Consider the following 21,287-nt stretch of genomic DNA (forward strand, 5'->3'; position numbering starts at 1 on the left):
GAAAACGAAAAAAAATATCTAGAGGTCAACATATGATCCTCAACAATAGACAGGGGTTTATATCAAAGGCAAGGATTGGTAAACAGTTGTTCCCTGCAGACAACACAATGAGAAACAGAAAAACAATGATACGACAAACAACACACCGCCTTTAACACTACACAGAAACCTGAAGATTGAACAACAAGAACCTCAACAGAAAACTGGGTATGAACTTGGATGCTCCATAACAGTCAAGAGAAAATTTGTTGGATCCATCTTTTTTTTCAAATTCTGGACACCTTGTTTGTCACCTCTCTAAAATCCAAAGCTGGATCCTTATATTTAAACAGTATATTATGTTTGTCACCTCTCTAAAATCCAAAGCTGGATCCTTGTATTTAAGCGATATGATATTATGTTTGTCACCTCTCTAAAATCCAAAGCTGGATCCTTGTATTTAAGCGATATGATATTACGTTTCTTATCTTTCCAGCAAATTAAAGCAGCAGAGAGATACCTGAAAAGATTAGAGTTTCATCTGTCTAAGGTTGGTATTTAAAACATACATGATCATACATGTATTCTAAGGTTGGTATTTTAACCATACATGATCACACATGTATTCTAAGGTTGGTATGTTAACCATACATGATCATACATGTATTCTAATGTTGGTATTTTAACCATACATGATCATACATGTATTCTAAGGTTGGTATTTTAACCATACATGGTCATACATGCATTCTAAGGTTGGTATTTTAACCATACATGATCACACATGTATTCTAAGGTTGGTATGTTAACCATACATGATCATACATGTATTCTAATGTTGGTATTTTAACCATACATGATCATACATGTATTCTAAGGTTGGTATTTTAACCATACATGGTCATACATGCATTCTAAGGTTGGTATTTTAACCATACATGATCACACATGTATTCTAAGGTTGGTATGTTAACCATACATGATCATACATGTATTCTAATGTTGGTATTTTAACCATACATGATCATACATGTATTCTAAGGTTGGTATTTTAACCATACATGGTCATACATGCATTCTAAGGTTGGTATTTTAACCATACATGATCATACATGTATTCTAATGTTGGTATTTTAACCATACATGATCATACATGTATTCTAATGTTGGTATTTTAACCATACATGATCATACATGTATTCTAAGGTTGGCATTTTTACCATAGGTCTAAGGTTGGAATGGTAACTTTGTGAATTTCAGTGTTGGATTTTACATGAACAATTTTATTTTATGGGGCTGAGATGTAACAAAAATGTGTCTTCCTGTCTGGCACATTGACTACTTGTCTCAGTGGGATATTTCATTCAAGTGAAATTAAAGAATAGACAATATATAAAAAAGTGTTTCAATTTTTTCTTAAGCATTTTAAGATGCTTTGAATTCTTGGGACATCACACATATATTTTGAATAGTTAACCATGGTTTACAGCAATGAAACATCGTGAATTTTCTTGTTTTTCATTGTACTTCAATGCTAGGTTCCTTCTGAAGCCTGATGTTGTTTTGGGTAAATTATGAATATTGCTGTCAGATTGCTTTCTCAGTGCTTTTAACTTGAATCTATTTTAATTTATATTTACTACCAAATCAGATTCTGGATGAATAAATAAATGCAGTATTAAAGGACATGATTTACTTCAGAGGAAGAAAAATATCTTTAAGATAAAACAAATCTTAACGCATCTCTCCTTATATGGGCAATTGTTCAGAAAGGCATTGGTTATATGCTTGTCCTGGATTTTGAAAAGGGGCAGGCCCACCAGCAAGGCAATGTTAGCAGTGAGACTATGCATTAAATATATATGTAGCAGCATAGTGTATTCTTCCCTAAAATCCACCTCTGTAATAGTCTTTTGAAAAACTTTAAGAATCTGAGACATATTATTTGTAGTAAACAAAGAATTAAACATATATCCAAGGGTTGATGGTATTTCTCATGACTCAAGTTGCTTAGTCATAATATTGTGCAAATGTATTGCAGAAATTTTTATATAAACCCTTCAAACAAAATTATGATAAAAATGTCAAAAATGCTACATTTTGTAGGAAAATTCATAGCTGATGTCTAAAAATAGATAGCTGACATTGAGTAATATTTTAGATTATGTTATTTTATTCAAACTGCCTATTATGTAATATGTTTCCATTGATTTCTGACTAAACGTTAGATAACAGATATTTGTTCTGCATCAGACTAGATAGTATATAGGCATGAGAAGTAATTGTATTACATGGAACTGTAATAACATCAAAAACTTAGTTCACAAATCAATACACAATACAGATATCATATAACTGTCTAATTTGATAGCATACAAATAGATCCTAATGTTCGTTCAGCTAAACGGATAATTTTATAGAAGTAAAGATGCTGAAATTCATTTTGAAGGTCTTTGGTAGCATGCTTGGTTAGGGAAAGGGAGGTTGTAGATCCAATCCTAGGCTAGATCAAATCCCAATCTTTAAAACTGGTATCCACCACTCCATTGCTACGCATGTGATAATCTACATAAAAAAACATGATATGTTCCCAGAGGCCTCTTTTGGAGCTACATATGGGGTAAATGCAAAATGCATAGACTTTTTACATTTCCCAATCCAAATGTTGCCTATTTTTCCCCCCTCCCCCATCCTCTTTTTATCAAAATCCTGGATACGCATCCGATTCAATTACAGTGCAAACAAGTATACCATTTAGGTTACTGAAAAATTAAAGATTATATTTCAAAAACATAGAAATATATATTTGAATTATTGAATTAGTTATTCTTTTCTTTACATTTTCTTTTAGTGTAAATATTAAAATGCAGGAACTATATCTGTTACGACATGTTCTCACTTAGGGTTCACAATGTCCTGACAACACTTACTGTTGTATGACAAAAGAGAAAACACAGACTGAGGTTATTTCACATTGATAATTATTTGACGGCATTTCATTGAAACCAATTTAATAAGAAGTTTTATTCTCTTTTCACAATACTGTTACTTTATCAGATGAAATGAGTCAGCAAACATATCTTGTGAAATCAATAAGAAATAAAAAAACATTTATATGAAGAATTGTAATTAGTCATATGAGGATTCACAGCAACCAAGTATTGATTTAGGAAATAAAATACTAATGTAACTGGAAATAAAACAGTGTCATGCTATGGACATCAGTTAACAGACCAAAAAGTGAACCATGAAAGGGCAGGCGGCTCTGACTAATACCTGTGTTGTTTTCTGGTAGTCATTGAACTATGAAAGGGCAGGCAGCTCTGACTTAGACCTGGGTTGTTTTTGGTAGTCATTGAACTATGAAAAGGCAGGCGGCTCTAACTAACACCTGGGTTGTTTTCTAGTAGTCATTGAACCGTGAAAGGTCAGGCAGCTCTGGCTCACACCTGGGTTGTTTTCTAGTAGTCATTGAACCATGAAAGGGCAGGCGGCTCTCACTCACACCTGGGATGTTTTCTAGTAGTCATTGAACTAAGAAAGGGCAGGCAGTTCTGACTAACACCTGGGTTGTTTTCTGGTAGTCATTGAACCATGAAAGGTCTATCGGCTCTAACTTACACCTGGGTTGTTTTCTTGTAGTCATTGAACCAACATTTGGGTAGTGACTCTGAATGACAGCTGTGTTGTTTTCTGATAGTCATCAAACCATAAGTGGGTGATAGGGCTCTGTCTGATATCTGGGTTGTTTTCTGATAGTCATTGAGAATTGTGAAATTGGATATCATCCCACATCTCCTTGATTTTATACGCCCGTTTACCGGATGTATTATGGTATACTGTTGTCCATCTGGTTGTACGTCCATCTGTCCGTCCATCCGTCATCAACATGTCGGACAATAACTCAAAAACGCTTTAACCAATTTGTGTGTCACTTCCATATCAGTATCAGGTTAAAGTGTTTGGCTTTAAGTAGGCTACAATGAAGTTGTTGTCACATCAACTTGAAAGTTTGTACACTTGTTGGTGTGAACTATTTAGATTATATGCCAAGTTAAGGTTTTGACCCTGATTTTACAGTACACTGAACATTGAAATATGATGGTGCAAAAGGGTCATCATGTCCTATTGAGACATATTCTTGTTATCAGATCTCTTTGGAAACCATTCTTAATTATGAACTGGTGGCTATTTGGAAAATGTACCTATATTCTATTTGTTGACCAATCCATATATGAACCAGCCTTTATAAGGAAACTTACTTCTTTATTATTTTTATGACCAATCCAAATGAACCACTGCCTTTTTGTTAACTTAACCTTGTAATTTAACCATTGAAATGAACCAGTCCCTTTTTGGAAACTTGACCTTGTAATTCCTTTTGATAGTTTACTATATAACTAAATCAAAGAAATAGATATAACTTAACACTTAATATGAATTATTAAACGATTATTATTTTTTTTCAGATTGAAGAGTTACATGATTGTTATATGGTACAGCAACAACTGAGAGAAGGTAAAAAAACACTCATTAAAGTAACACAGAGATGGTAAAAAACACTCATTAAATTAACACAGAGATGGTAAAATACACTTATTAAACTAAAATAACACTTGTTTTGATCGACCGAAGTGCTGTTCTAGATTTACCATCATCAGGGATGCTCAAACCCAAAAACTTGAAAGGCAAAGATGTATAAATATGTTATATTGGGAGCTATGAGACAAAAAAAGAGCTTAATTACGCAAATTAAAATATGAAATTGTGTTCTGTCAGTACCTTTACTCTTTAAGTCATGTTGACCAGCATATACATGTATAAATAAATTACAAAAGCACAACATTTTGATAACTAAGACATGGTCCAACAAGTAGAGGAAGTATGATTTATTTATTTTATTTTTTTAGGTACCAGAAATTTACAGAAGGCTTATACCACATCACCAACCAGTCAAAAAGACACACTGAGTAATGTTAAATATGGCATGTTAGAATGTATACAGGTTTGTACAGACACTTACATACATTGTTTCACATATATTTCAAGTGTTGCTTAAATAACAAAAATTATTTAATATTGACCTTTTTTTCCAAATTTATTGGATAATTAGCAATGTTTTCTTGTATAAAATATTTCTTCTTAGTTGCCTTAAATTCTTTTCTTTCCGATAAAATTATGGCAATCATATCAAGAAAATCAAACTAAGGAATATTATAATCATGCTTCAATACAGGGTTATTATTTCCTTTCTAAATAACAAACTCAGAAATTAACATTGAAATATTTAGTTAATATTTCACTGAAATTTATTGTAGACAATGTGTGCAATAGAAGCTCAGTTAGAGGCTATGATGGGAACGTTCCATTGTAGAATTAAAGGTAAATATGAAAATTTAAAAGTTCTGAGATCAACTCAAACTTTCCATAGGGAAAAAATCCCTGAAGTTTCAACTAAAGACTTTGCACTGTATTATGATCTTAAATGAAGCTAGTGTTAAACAAAACTCAATTTTAGACAGCTTACATAAAGTTTGGTTCCAAAGATCACAATAGATATTTTTATGCCCCCACCCTATGCCCCTTTATAAATTGTAATTTTTTTTCGTTTCTGCTCTCTAAAGTTTGCCTCACCCAAATTTTATGAAACAAATACACAATGCTTAAAACAACATAATGCAGACAGAGTTCGAACTTGGGCAGTGAGTCATTTACCGTTCTAGAGTGTAGTTATGCCCCTTTTTAACTTGGAATATTGCAAAGCTTGAGCTGGGACATTCATGCTCAGACACATTCTTCTTTTATTCTTATTTTTATTCTCCATGTATAGTAAACTCTGTACAGGGTGTTTCCTGAATTAATTCTTAACTTAGAGATAACAAGATGCGTTTGTTTTTGGGCTTATTTAATATTTATCTGGGGTTTTCACAGGTATGGCAGGCTTTGCAAGATTATGTCCAGGAGATGTATTTGATATTACTCTGCGACATGGGTCACAGAAGTGGCGTTCACGTGGCAGAGTGGAAAAAACAGGGAACCAGAGATGGGAGAACCCAGAGAATACATTTAAAGCTGTCATTGGTGATGGGCTTCATATAAAGGTAAATAGACAAGTTAATGGGAAGGGAACCAGAGATGGGAGAACCCAGAGTATACATTTAAAACTGTCATTGGTGATGGGCATGAGATTATTTAGTAGTTCAAGTATGAATAAAAAGTGATGGGGATATACAGCAATGCGACCACAACCCTGCATCACAAAATAACAAAAAAATCAAAAGGTCAACATAAGGTCTTTGATATTATACAGGTGTCCATACAAATGTCAATGAGACCACAACCTAACATAAAAATAATGCAGAAGACATCTAAAGGTCAACATCATAAGACTTCATCATAAAGACAGACGTCCATACAAATGTGTCAAGCTCTAACTAGTATTAAAGTCATTACATATAGTATAGTATTTACTGTATGATTGTCACTAAAGAGAGTTTAAGACAGAACACATACTGTGGATTCATTATTATTCGTTGGATACCAATTTTCGTGGTTTTCGTGGGTACAGATGAACCACGAAATTAAATGTTCAACGAATGACAAATTTCCTATAGATCTGTATGCAGACTTTGGCAAAACCACGAAATTAAATATCCACGAACATGTGAGTTTTCCTTAATCCACGAAAATTGGTACCCACGAAAATAAATGAATCCACAGTATTGTGTGTCTCATATTGAGTACAGGAAGAAAGTTTTTGATCCCCATTGAAGTCTTACCAAGTGACTTAAAAATGGATATTTGATGCTTCCCTACAATATTGTTCCATTTAAGGATAAGAGGACTAACTGGTCCAAACAGAATAAAAAATTTGGCTGACAGGTTAAGTCTAGCTGAGTTCAATTCATATAACATCTTCATCATGTCTATCGGTATATCTATTGTCTCCTGTAAACCTGTTTATTGCTGTATAACAGGTAAACTCTGATGGACAGTACAATCAGTATTTATATTAGTAATTTAGTAAAATACAGGATATAAGAATCAAACATTATGGACAGTTTTAATACAGAAAAATCTGACTATTAACAGTTGATGGATTGTTCCCCTTTTTCAACATCATTACACAAGGATTGTGTATCTGTATGCTTAATTTTTTAGTATTTATGAAATGAGATGGTGGGTAAACATCAGTGGGACAGCAATACAGCAAAATATATTAAAATATATTACAAGTCATGACAGGGTTTTACATTTTTAGTTTTGTATACTTTATATTGAAAATAAATTCAAGCTGAGTTTCTACAAAAAGTAAAATTTAGTAAATTCTGGCGAAAAACAAATAGTCTACTAGTGTAGAGAATATAAATTCTTGATGCTTAAAAACAAAATTCTAAAAAATCCAAGTTCAAGATCACTTGCAAAATCTAGTCATCACTTTCAAGGAAACAAGGGAGATAAGTTCCTGTTTTTACACTGTGGATTCATTATTATTCAGGAAATACCAATTTTCTTTGAACTTGAAAATATAACATAAAACAGGCATAATTTATTGTTGAATAAACATACTCCAGAGCCTCTGTTTTTAATACTTTGTGACTTTTTTCAGGGAGTAGAAGTAAGAAGCTTCAAGTCTGTGATATTAGGACAAAAAACATGTGAGACGAAAGATTTGTTCTCCTGTAATCCACAGTTAATGACAGTCAGCATCAATACCAATGGTTCTCTTAAACTTAGTGTAATAATCACATGGAAGTAAGTAAAGAGGTCAGAGGTCAAAACAGCATCAATATTAACAGTTCTCTTAAACTTAGTGTAATAATCACATGGAAGTAAGTATAGAGGTCAGAGGTCAAAAACAGTATCAAAACAAATATTTCTCTTAAACTTAGTGCAATAATCACATGGCAGTAAGTAAAGAGGTCAGAGGTAAAAAACAGCATCAATAGCAACGGTTCTCTGAAACTTAGTGTAATTATTAAATGGAAGTAAGTATAGAAGTCAGAGGTAAAAAAACAGTTAAAACCAATGGTTCTATTAAACTTAGTTTAATTATTGAATGTTATTATATATAAAGGTCAGAGGTCAAAACAGCATCTATACCAACAGTTTTTGTCTCGCCTTAACAGTCAAAAAGTAAGAAATAGGTATGCTGTTTCCGGCATTGGCGTCAACAATGTATTAGTTTGTGATTAGGTCTAGTTTATGGTGCAACACTAGTGGTATGTCAATGATATTTGGTATGCAGTTGTATTATCATTGGCACATCTCATGTCCATCGAGATTATTTGGCCCTACCCCCTCAGTCATGGTCTATTGACTTTGAAACTTTTGCTTAGTTTACATGTATTAGTTTGTGATTAGGTCAGTTTATGGGGACCTTATAGTGGTAGGTCAATGATATGGGGTATGCAGTCGTATAAGCATTGGCACATCTCATTTCCATGGAGAATATTTGGTCCTTACCCCTCAGTCATGGTCTATTGACTTTGAAACTTTTGCGTAGTTTACATGTATTAGTTTGTTATTAGATCAGTTAAAGATGAACCACTAATTATAAGTCAATGATATTTGGTAAGCGAATGTATTGGCATTTGCAAGTCTCATTTCCATGGAGATTTTATAGCCCCACCTCCTTATGATGGTTCTTTGACTTCAAAACTTTTACATAGTTATCAAGTTAATGTTTGTGTTTAGGTTTGTTTAAAGGGAACGACTTATGATAAGTCAATGGTATTTGATATGCAGTTGTATTAGCATTGGCACATCTCATTTCCATGGAGATCGTTTAGCCATGCACCTTCAGTCATGGTTCATTGACTGAATATTTGCAAAAATTGCATGTTAAAGTATTGCTATTTTAATTTCAACATATGCATTATCAAAATAACAAAAAGGTGAGACATATCTCTGTGTTAACAGTTTATCTTAAACTAAGCGTAATTACTACATAGAAATAAGTAGAGGTCAGAGGTCAAAACAGCATCAATAACAACAGTTCTGTTAAACTTAGTGTCATTATAACATGGAAGTAAGTGTAGAGGTCAGAGGCCAAAAACAGTATAATAACCAATGGTTATTTCAGTTTAGTTTCAAATTAACTGAATAATTACATATCCATCAACTGACAAGGATATAAACAGGTCATGGTACAGCCTTCAACAGTCAGCTAAATCCTACTGTAAAATAATCTTTAAAATGCCCCTGGATAATAAAATGTTAAACATTTCAAAAGGTAAAATTAAACAGTCTGATTAAAGCTCATAACATAAAAAGAAAAACAAAACTATTGACAATCACTGGACTATAGTTGCCTGCCTGTGGTCAAGCACATACAGAAAATGGTTTACTCAGGAAAGATATAAATCCAACTTTATATTTTTTTATTGAGCCAAATTTGAATAAGTCATAAAACAAAATTATAAAGTTTAGAAATAGAAAATATTTTCCTTACTAACCTTATTGGTAAATTGCCAATAACTAAACAATATGCGAATTAGAAAAGTTTGACATTGCTAACAACATTAACAGACAAAATAGCTGAAAATGAGTACCATGCCTGTTTCCAAATACCAAGGGGAAAAAGACATCCATTTTATGTGTAACTAATCTGTAATTTTATTGTATTTCAGTCCTTTAGAAGGTGTGGAGGAGTCTATGTCATATTTCGATGTTCCAAGCAGACCACAGACTACTCCACGGAAGAGACCTGTATCTGTGTTGGCTCTAAATGGAGAACTGGTAGGACATTATACATATCCAAATTTAATTTTGATTGGATAGCACATTCCTATCTTGTCCAATCCCCTTTCAGTATATATGCTAAAAAGATTAATATTAAAATGAAAGAACTTCAGATGGCCAAGTGGTCTAAGTTATTCATCTACTGTATTACTAGCCTGTCAACACTGAGGTTGTGAGGTGGAAACCTGCACACGACAATTACGTTCAAATCCAATCTAAATTTACTAGGATTGCTAGTTTTCTTGTCAAATGTCCATGGTTCTCACCAGACAGTCTCTAGCTTTCTAAACCAATACAAACGTGCCGCCATGATATATCCAATGGTCCTGAAAGTGGCGTAAATAAAGGCAACAGTAGTATATCGCTGTTCGAAATTCATAAATCGATTGAGAAAAACAAACCTGGGTTACAAACTAAAACTGAGGGAAACACATCAAATATAAGAGGAGAACTACGACACAACAGAAACACAACATTAAAATGTAACACACACAGAAACTATAATATAACAATGGCCATTTTCCTGACTTGGTAGTAAACACCAATAATTAATTGATCAATATTACAGCAGTATTTACAGAAATAAATACAGGCTACAAATGAAAATTTCTTAAATGTAGTTTATATTAATCTTAATAAAAACAAAAAAGATAAATTAATAGTTCATATTGATCAGTAGTTAGTAGACTTTGAGATTACATTCATTGCGGTCTAGAACCAACTCTTGTGGCTTTATTTGGTTAGATACACTTTATAACAAAAGACTGATTTTTTTTTACAAAGTTCAATGATAAAACAAACTGTATTTTAAGGAATGATAGATTTAATTGAGTATCACACATATTGTCATGTTAGCTACAAACTTCAAACTTTAATTATCATTATCTAAGATCAAATGTTATTATTCCTAAGGTCCAGTATTGACCTTTTGTTAACCTAATCTCTTTTTAAATCCCACATATTTTATGCTCTTCATATTACTGACTAAAAGGTGATGTGAGGTATTCGTCAATGAGACAGTAACCTATAAACAAATAACAAAAAAAACATCGAGTGCAAAATAGTCTTCAACAATCATCTTAAGTCCATAAAAGTTGTAAAAAAATCTAACAGAAACCATCAAAAATCTGCCATTAAAACAGAATTGTTATAATTATGATTAACATTCAGATATAACTACTACAACTACAATTTTTTTACAGAGTGGAAGTTACTCAAGTTTATCATCAGACGACAGCAGAAGACATTCAACACCACCAAATCTAACCACAACCAAAGACGATAACTTTATTTTACGTACGAGTGGTAATCATAGTAGTTTCTCATCACCGTATCGTACAGTTCATTCTGACAATTCTTTTAACCTACAAAGAGACTCAGGATTTTCTAGTGTTATACATGTACCCAGTGCTAATTCACCGTTAGGAATGAAACGCCATGCGCCACCAGTACCTGTGATGGAAACTCCAGAGATTACTTCAAATAACAATATTGACATTGTGAAACCAATGGCAGCGCCCTCTATATCACCCTTAGTGACATCCTCGCCAGCATCAACGTTACTCTCATCGTGGTATTCACATTTACATTTCCCCGTGGCATTAGGTCACACTGTGACATTGTCAAAAGACGAGCCAACAAATGTAGAGGATGCTTTACACAGTCTGATGACTACGTTAGAGGATTATCATGGACAGTATCGGGAGTTAGAAAAACTGGAAGATGTTGTTGTCATGTTAGAACAAATATTACGAGTGAGGACTTTATCATATATTAAAAAATAGTATCAAAGAAAATTTTATCTCACATAAGTAAACTATAAAGAAAAAATGAAGTATTATTTTTCTTATTTGAATTATATTTTGAGTGAAAAATTCATAAACTTGTTGTTTTCTGTGGGATAGTATTTTTACTTTCATATTATAGTATTGATGCGTCTTAAGGAATATAATTATTCTGAACTGATTGTGATAAGTAAGTGTAGACATTGTGATGTACATAGGAAACAAGTATTCCTTATAAAAATAAATGTTACTAGCATTTCAAAATAAGAATGTGTGGAATGATTGCCAACGAGACAATCAACCAGAGCCCAATGTTTCCATTGAGTCATTTATTGTTGAAAATATAAATAAAATAGTTTATGCATTGTTTTATTAATTCCTGTCAAGAATGTCTCAAATAATCATAAAATGATCTTTGGGCTGTTCCAGAATTTATTAGGTTGGGGAATAGGAGGCATTCAAATTAATTAGGTTGAGGGATAGGAGGCATTCAAATTAATTAGGTTGGGGATAGGAGGCATTCAAATTAATTAGGTTGGGGGATAGGAGGCATTCAAATTAATTAGGTTGGGGGATAGGAGGCATTCAAATTAATTAGGCTGGGGGATAGGAGGCATTCAAATTAATTAGGTTGGGGGATAGGAGGCATTCAAATTAATTAGGTTGGGGGATAGGAGGCATTCAAATTAATTAGGCTGGGGGATAGGAGGCATTCAAATTTATTAGGTTGGGGGATAGGAGGCATTCAAATTAATTAGGTTGGGGGATAGGAGGCATTCAAATTTATTAGGCTGGGGGATAGGAGGCATTCAAATTTATTAGGCTGGGGGATAGGAGGCATTCAAATTTATTAGGCTGGGGGATAGGAGGCATTCAAATTAATTAGGTTGGGGGATAGGAGGCATTCAAATTAATTAGGTATGGGGGATAGGAGGCATTCAAATTAATTAGGTTGGGGTAAAGGAGGCATTCAAATTAATTAGGTATGGGTGGTTGCATTTTCCTTAGAATTTTGTAAAAAATTTAAGCAAAGTGAAAATTTTAATTTATGGGTTTTTAAAAAAGTGTCTTCCATGCTCCCCATGCATTTAATTCTGGAACATCCATTAAATCAGACCATGATTTTACAAATGTAATGAAAATATTAATTTTTTCTCTGATAAGTCAATGCCAGCAATATTCTTTGGACAAATCATTTATTCTAATTTGGTAAGGAAAAAGATTTAGAGTTAAAACAAATTATTTCAGTTAGAAATTCACAATTTTTTAATTAATTTCATTTACTGTTTTTCTGTCAATTGATAAACATTATACACATTAGGGAATATGACAGATGACTTATTTAGAAATAGACATAAAACTGTTTCCTGGTAGCAGTTGACTACCAGAAGAAGGAAGGTTCTAGAGATTTGTAAAAAATGAATTGATGGTTGTTCTTAATAACATGTCATTTCTGAGGGTTTTTTTTTTAATTCAAAGGAACAGTTACACACAAAGTGGTAATTTACATTTTCAGAAACATTCACGATGCAGTTCAAGATCATCCAGTATAAGTATTTCTATTGAAAGCGCTTTGGGTGCGTTTGATTTTCTGAATACAGAAGAAGAGAATGGTGATCCAGAAAATCATCAGTAAGTTTTTAGACTATTAAAAATATTCCATATATAAAAACCTTTTTACTCATACAATTGTCTGGTTTTTCTTTTAAAATTAAGCATTATATACAAGATATAATGGGAATATAAAATCTTTTTATCACTATACTTTGAAGATATATGTTAGTAAGAACACAACCCAACAACAGCTAAAAACAACATCAAAAGACATCTAGGGTTCAATATATGGTCTTCACAATAAAAAAGTACCTTAACAATATGTCAAGCTCTGCATCTCCAATAGTTCTAGAAAAGTTTTGAATAATTTTAATGCAGACTTAGAAAAAATTGGATATATTTTATGATGTTAAACTATATTAAATAAATAATACATAGTTGAGAGGATAATAGGGCAGATTGTTAGCCCGGGAAAACATTGTCAACCGAGGCCAAAGCCTCTGTTTTTGGCCTCGGTTGACAATGCTTTTTTGAGGGGTAACAACATGCTCTATCACCCTTGCAACTATGTGTTATTTAATTTATCAACCAATCAAAATCTGGCATTGTAATGTGAAGTATAATAAATATTTGTTTTATTAATGTTCTATATTACAGTGATGCTTCTGTATTTGACCATGTCATGTCTAGTCCAGATTCAACTGCCAAAACTGCTGACTCAGGGATTGAGTCATTAGCAAAGCGCCTAAGTGAAGACACACAACTTGGATCCAGTTTAGGTTCCAGTCCTTTGCCACCAACTACAGAGAATGACCAAGTGGATCATGCCTTAGTGTATCATTTAGTTTATTGTGAGAGATTACTTGAGGTAAGTAGAGGTTACAATTGTTTACTCAGAATTTCAAAATTTACCTGGCTTACACATGATTAAATCAGATTACATTTGAGGAGATTTAGATAATCTTGTATGCTGATCTTTCATCATGTATTTAAAGTTTTTTTTTTTAATCCCAGGAATATTTGTATATAATACTATGTTAGCCTATTAGACACATGCAGCTCTATGTAGAAATTAAACCAAATATACATACATAATGTATATAGATAAATGTATATACTTTGTCTCAAATTTATCACAACAAAGTTTAGATCTGCATAACCCAAATTTTTGTTCTTCCCACAGATATATATATATTATTCATCAATGAAATTTCATCTTATTGAGCCTGAGAATACTGCAGTCACATCAAACCAATTATTAATTTACAATGGAACTAATGAGTGATTTTTATTTGCAGAGCCTTGGTGTATATGGTCCATTAAAATGTAGGGAAATCTATGCATTAGATAGACTTCAAAATCAGGCTGATATAATAGATAGTTTGATAAAGATCTCAGAGAATGGCTCCGATATTGACTTATTGTCTGGTAAGATCTCAGAGAATGGCTTCGAAATAGTTATATTGTTATGTAAGATTCAGAGAAAGGAAGATAATTTTGATTGCTTTGGTCTTATTCAGAGTAAGGAAGATAATTAATTATTGTCCAGTAAGATTCAGAAAATAATTCATGTTTTGTTTTCCAGATGTGTAGTTTCAATTGTAAATCATTATTGATATGAATAAAAGTAGATTTTGGGTATATGTCAATACGGCAGGAACTCAAAGACATAAGAATCCAAAAGATATCTAGAGTAGACAGTTGTCCAGTCCGTGCACATCCTCACAAAAGGCTATAAAGCATTGATCAGTTGAAGCCTATTTGATAATAATATGTATTTTCCCTATTTTCTCAAACAGATTTTGAACTTTTTATGCCCCCTCTGTAGGCAGCGGTGGCATTAAGTGTCAACCTTGACCGTCCATCCGCAAATTTGTTCGTTTCCGCACTCTAACTTATATTTGTCTCATCCAAATTTTTTGAAATGTACAAAATGCTAAGAACCAAAACTTGCCGACAGAGTTCGAATTTGAGCAGTGAGTCATTTACCGTTATAGAGGTATGCCCCTTTTTAACTTGGAAAATTACAAAGCTTGAGCAGGGACATTTGTGTCCTTAGACACATTCTTCTTCTATTTTATGATCATTTTTCATATCACACTACTCGAGTAATATGGGTTTTCCTCAGTCTGGTAGAAACAGCATGCACAAGGTCATGAATCTACGTCATTGACGTCTAAAAAAACAGCAATAAACAAGATTCTCATTGGTCTTTCAAACTCGAGGATGTTTCTTGATTACATCTCATCTCAGAGCTGTCTCCCTTTCGAAGAGATTGTAGTTGAGAAACACGCTCTCATTTGAAAACCATCAATAATCTATAAATATATAATATAGATATAAACGTTTTTCTTCAATAGCTATAACTAATCCCATGTCCCATGTAAATTAAAAGACCATGAGGATTTATTTGACATTATAAGATATGTGTATATTAATAGCCAGAGGAATGTAATTTTATTTGACATTATAAGATATGTGTATATTAATAGCCAGAGGAATGTAATTTTATTTGACATTATAAGATATGTGTATATTAATAGCCAGAGGAATGTAATTTTATTTTACATTATAAGATATGTGTATATTAATAGCCAGAGGAATGTAATTTTATTTGACATTACAAGATATGTGTATATTAATAGCCAGAGGAATGTAATTTTATTTGTATATGGTACTTTTTTTAGTGATGTCCAGTTTAACTGAAGATAAAAGTTTACGAGAATTCTGGGCCAGGTGTACTGATCAAAACCTCTTGTATATACAACCAGAGAAACTGGTTACCTGTTTAGATCAAAAGTATGGTGCTCAGCTACGTAGTAAATACGAGAGAGATCCAAAGAGAGGTAGGTCAATAAATACATTGAATTAACTCAGTATATTGTTTATGTTTGAATATTGGTTTTGATATCTGCCAAACTAATGTCTAGTATTAACGTAAGAGTCTAAATGTGTTCAGTAGCAAATCTTGAGTCTTGACAGTATATTGTTTATGTTTGAATATTGGTTTTGATATCTGCCAAACTAATGTATTAACTGTGAAGCAGAAGAAACATTTATAGAGAAGTAGCTAAGGACACTGGTCAAATTTCTGCTCGGTGTCCTTAGAACCATGTGGGGAGGATTCAAATGACCAATTTAAATGTTGACCAGGACATATGTAACTGTTAATGTGAAGATATTTTAAACAATAAACAATTCTTTGAACTTTAAATCATGTTAATTGAATAAAGAATTGATTTACAGTGTTTATCATATTAGGTTTTATAAGAATAAGAAGATGTGGTATGATTGCCAATGAGACAACTCTCCACCAGAGACCAAATGACATAGAAGTTATAGGTCATGGTATGGCCTTCAACAATGAGCCAAACCCATACCGCATAGTATTTATTTGTATATCTAGATTTTTTAATTGAAAAAATTTTGAGACAATTTGTTAACAAACTCGTAGCACTCTAGATTATTATTACCATACATCAGAAAATGATACTGTCCCTTAATATAAAAAGAAGATGTGGTATAATTGCCAATGAGACAACTCTCAACCAGAGACCAAATGACATAGAAATTAACAACTAGAGATCACAGTACGGCCTTCAACAATGAGCATAAGCCATACTGCATAGTCAGGCCCCCGAAATGAAAAATGTAAAACAATTCAAATGAGAAAACTATTGGCCTGATTTATGCATTGTTTGCGCATCCAATGAACATAAACAAAATGCCAGGATCTTGAGGTGATGAATATCTGAATAAAGTCTTATAGCTACAAATCTAATTGGAATTTATTCTGAACATCCATAAAATAAACCTTCTACTTAGCCATTTTGTTTTGATATAATAAAAATATTGTATCTGTGCTTTTTTTCAGTAATACGTCATTTAGTAATGAGGTTACTAGATGTCCCAAATTATGACCCTGAAACTATAAAACCCACCTGTATAGTAACACTTCACCAGTTCATGACCTATTTTAAAGAGGAAGGCGGTCTTCAACATGTTGATGCAGTAGCCAGTGAAAGTAAGTATTTTAAGTCATGTGATCAAAGGAAGGAAGGTTAAAAGGGCAAAAAAATCAATGACAATCAAAATAAGATGAAATATGATTGCTAATGAGACAGCTTTCCACAGAGTCCAAACAATATGAATGTAAACAACTATAGGTCAATGTATGGCCTTCAACAATGAGCAAAACCCTTACAATATAGTTAGCTTAAATAGGCTTCAACATATTGTTTGTACTATAAATCACCTAAACTTTACCATAATTCAAACAGTAACAAAAATTATTTTGATTTGTCTGTTTCTTTAAACTTTTATCACTCTTATGTAATTTTATACTGTAGCCTTACAAAATAAGGGAATTTTGCAAAACAAGGAGCTTAAAAACAAATTTATGAAAGCATGTTCGTAAAAGCCTTTAGATGTCTCAAGGTTTTTGTGTTGTTGGGTTACCATCTTATTGATGTAAACTCACATCTCCTTTTATTCATTTTAATATATATTTTTTGTCAACTCTCTTTTTCAGTTAACATGATTGAGAAGTTATGCTGCGAGGATTCAGATACTGTGATAAAAACAATATTGCAATTAAAAGATGGACTACCCCAACCACAATGTATTAAAATACTTGGTGTACTTCTGATGGGTAGTGATACAGAAATAGCTGATTATATAGGTATGTATCATGAACTACCCCAACCACAATGTATCAAAATACTTGGTGTACTTCTGATGGGTAGTGATACAGAAATAGCTGATTATATAGGTATGTATCATGGACTACCCCAACAACAATGTATCAAAATACTTGTTGTACTTCTGATGGGTAGTGATACAGAAATAACTGATTATATAGGTATGTATAATGGACTACCCCAACAACAATGTATCAAAATACTTGTTGTACTTCTGATGGGTAGTGATACAGAAATAACTGATTATATAGGTATGTATCATGGACTACCCCAACCACAATATAACAAAATGCTTGGTGTACTTGTGATGGGTAGTGACACAGAAAAAGCAGATTGTATAGGTTTGTATCATGGACTATCCCAACCATAATGTATCAAATACTTGATGTACTTGTGATGAGTAGTGACACAGAAATAGTCAATTATATAGGTATCATGGTCTATCCCTATCACAATTTATCAAAATACTTGGTGTACTTGTTACCAGGGAAAATGGGTGACTGGTAGGATTGTGAAACAAGAGCCTTACTGTGTGGCTACTTGTTACAGAATCTGTGTGATGCATCTGATCACACAACAAATGAATACTCTGAATGGCAGTGACAGGTTGGGTGACTGACTGGTGCCTGGATCTCTGGGTCTGAAACTCTGGTGCAAACTAACACTTGAAACTCTGAAACATGCAATGAATGATTCAATGATTCAACATGGAATACTTTTATTACGGATGGACTGTGTTCAGTTTAAAGCCCGAGTCCAATTTGATTCATCTAAATATAAACAAGAACTTATACAAAATTAAATTGACAAGAACAAACATAACAAATAACTATTAAACTGAGTGATGTTGTTCCCTATCATTAATATGTAATGATATATATGTTAAATTTTTCTTTACAGAATCATATTTAAGAAAAATTAACAAGAACAAAGAATCACGAGATAAGGTAAGTGTCAAAACAACAAAAGTTTACCAAAATAATTAAGAAGCAATTAAAGATTAAAGATTGATTTAAAGAAGTTTATTACCCAAAGTTTAGCACACATTTATAAATTTTGAGGGGCCCCTGTGCTGAGTGGTCTCAGTAGTTTATCTTCAGTTATCACTAGCCAGTCAACTCTCAGGTTGTGATTTAGAATCCAGCTGATGACAAGGCATATTCCATTCCAATCTTAACTGCTAAGGATTGGCAGTTTCCTGCAAAAGTTAGTTGTTCTTTAAGGCTACCCCAACTTCTTTACCAATAAAACTTGCCCCCATAATGTATAGCCAGATTGCTGAAAGAAGCATCAAACATAAACAAACAAATAACAATCAATATAATGCTTGACCTGACATTGATAAATAACATCTGAAATGTATGTCATGTTCAACCCACATAGCATAGAAAAACTCTACGAATAAGCTAGATGTATCACTATATATAATGAGATTGCTGGCTTGAAGTAAGATGTTAAGGGACAAAGTTGTGTACGGTTAACCAATGAAAAAACAGATACTTAATTAAAATTGAAGCCTCATCTTCATACATGTATCTGGAGGCAGAATTAAGAAATTTGTAGACAAGACCAATATTTGATGATATTTTTCATGAGCCCTTCATCAAATGTAGCCCATGTAGAAGGTAACTCAAATGTCCCTCTGTAATTCATACGTATATATAACTACATAACAGCAATAAACTCTGTATTGATGAAAAATGTTCAGACTACTGTGTAGGATTGGCAAGCATAAAAGTAGGTGTTCTGGTTGGTGTGTGACAAGGGTTAACTGGTTAGATGGGACTTAAATTTTTTTTTGTAAAAGTCCTTAAAAATCAAATTGCTTTTCAAAACTAATTGTATGCTGTGAAACATTTTTGATGCATTATGAGTTCAACTTTATTGGCATAATATGACATTTCTGTGTTTTTTCTCCTTCCACATTATCCTGAATAAGCATGAAACATTTTCCACTGGAAATTAAACAAGCAAAATCAATCAATCTTCTTCCACTTTTGCCACAGATTTCTCAGCAATGAATAAAGGTACTTGCTTTAAAAATTCAAAAACCGAGAATTGATATTTTCAAAATTATATCATATTCACAGCAGCTTTATTATTGCCTTTGAATTTTTATGCATATAAAATCTAAAGATTATAATGTGTTAAAATAAACATTACCATTGCAACAACAAAAAGTAACTACCACACAACAAGTTAAACCATTTTTAAAAATTTTAAAGCAATCATTAAATATGGAAACCTCAATCTCTCATAACAATATATTTTATTATATATAATATTATTTTACAGGCTTTAGTTGTATTTGCTGAAGGTTTAGAAGACAAGACTTCTGAGATCAGAGCAGGTGCTTGTAAAGCTCTACAGATATTGGAGGTAAGAACATTGATATTTATTTGATGTTTTTGAGCTTTTGATTTTGCCATTTGATAAGGGACTTTCTGTTTTGAATGTTCCTTGGAGTCTAGTAGTTCTGTTATTTTACTTTTTAGTAACTACTTTGTTGATTACACCTTACATCCTGGTCCTTTCTTAAGCAAGCAAAACCTCTTTTTATCATGTATGGTATCATTTTAAATAACAACTACACCACACATACAATATACAATGATATACTGAGTAAGTCTCATTTAATAATGATAATGTTCACATTTATAAATATCTTCTTTTTTTATTTTAGGCTACAGAGAGTATCGACAGATTGGCCTATATTTGTCAGACAGATAGGTCAACTACAGTCCAGGACCAAGCTAAGGCAGCCCTTACGTCATTAGGTATAGTATTTCTGTGAACTGATTGGTCAACCAATGGTAGATTCAGAAAAAATTATTATGCTCTTTTAGTTTTTACACCCCACGCAACTTCCACGCAACAAAGTTGCATAGGGTAAAATGTTTTTGACCTGTCTGTCCGTCAGTCCTGTACTTTTCATCGCATCTCCTGAAACCACACAACAGAATTTCATGAAACTGTAGATAATAAGGACGTAATATATAGATGTACATATCGACAGGAAATTAGGATTCAAATTTTTTCTAGGAGTTATACTCCTTTGAACTCTGAATTTTGCCCTAAATATACTACTGCAACAGTTTGTCATCCCATCCTCAATAAACATGCAATATAATTTAATGAAACTTTGTAGATAATAAGGACATACTATGTAGATGTGCATATCCACAAGAAATTTTTATCAATTGACTTTAGTAGGAGTTATGAGCCTTTAAACTTATGAATCTGGCAATATTTTGTTTGCCCAGTGACAATGTGGGGGCCTGGGGTATGTGAGTGTGCTCTCAAAGGTTCTTTAATGTTTGCCCAGAGACAATGTGGGGGCCTGGGGTATGTGAGTGTGCTCTCAAAGGTTCTTTAATGTTTGCCCAGAGACAATGTGTGGGCCTGGGGTATGTGAGTGTGCTCATAAAGGTTCTTTAATGTTTGCCCACAGACAATGTGGGGGCCTGGGGTATGTGAGTGTGCTCTCAAAGGTTCTTTAATGTATGCCCAGAGACAATGTGGGGGC

At 32.8% G+C, this 21,287-nt stretch overlaps 1 protein-coding gene across 7 annotated transcripts in view; it reads left to right on the top strand.

Annotated features, from left to right (window-relative positions):
- LOC127706471 (rho family-interacting cell polarization regulator 2-like) overlaps nucleotides 1–21,287 on the top strand; it is an 86,480-nt gene that overhangs the window by 61,433 nt on the left and 3,760 nt on the right. For all 7 annotated transcript variants that reach the window (XM_052211115.1, XM_052211113.1, XM_052211111.1 and 4 more), the window contains 17 exons: nucleotides 476–529; nucleotides 4,449–4,497; nucleotides 4,890–4,984; nucleotides 5,298–5,361; nucleotides 5,911–6,080; nucleotides 7,589–7,734; nucleotides 9,612–9,720; nucleotides 10,926–11,477; nucleotides 13,024–13,139; nucleotides 13,719–13,929; nucleotides 14,360–14,489; nucleotides 15,749–15,907; nucleotides 16,936–17,085; nucleotides 17,593–17,742; nucleotides 18,662–18,708; nucleotides 20,057–20,140; nucleotides 20,445–20,538. In XM_052211115.1, coding sequence (XP_052067075.1) covers nucleotides 476–529; nucleotides 4,449–4,497; nucleotides 4,890–4,984; nucleotides 5,298–5,361; nucleotides 5,911–6,080; nucleotides 7,589–7,734; nucleotides 9,612–9,720; nucleotides 10,926–11,477; nucleotides 13,024–13,139; nucleotides 13,719–13,929; nucleotides 14,360–14,489; nucleotides 15,749–15,907; nucleotides 16,936–17,085; nucleotides 17,593–17,742; nucleotides 18,662–18,708; nucleotides 20,057–20,140; nucleotides 20,445–20,538 — 2,380 coding nt within the window. The remainder of the gene's footprint in view (nucleotides 1–475; nucleotides 530–4,448; nucleotides 4,498–4,889; nucleotides 4,985–5,297; nucleotides 5,362–5,910; nucleotides 6,081–7,588; nucleotides 7,735–9,611; nucleotides 9,721–10,925; nucleotides 11,478–13,023; nucleotides 13,140–13,718; nucleotides 13,930–14,359; nucleotides 14,490–15,748; nucleotides 15,908–16,935; nucleotides 17,086–17,592; nucleotides 17,743–18,661; nucleotides 18,709–20,056; nucleotides 20,141–20,444; nucleotides 20,539–21,287) is intronic.

The sequence above is a fragment of the Mytilus californianus genome, unplaced genomic scaffold (genome assembly GCF_021869535.1).
Source record: "Mytilus californianus isolate M0D057914Y unplaced genomic scaffold, xbMytCali1.0.p SCAF_6, whole genome shotgun sequence".
NCBI lineage: Eukaryota > Metazoa > Mollusca > Bivalvia > Mytilida > Mytilidae > Mytilus > Mytilus californianus.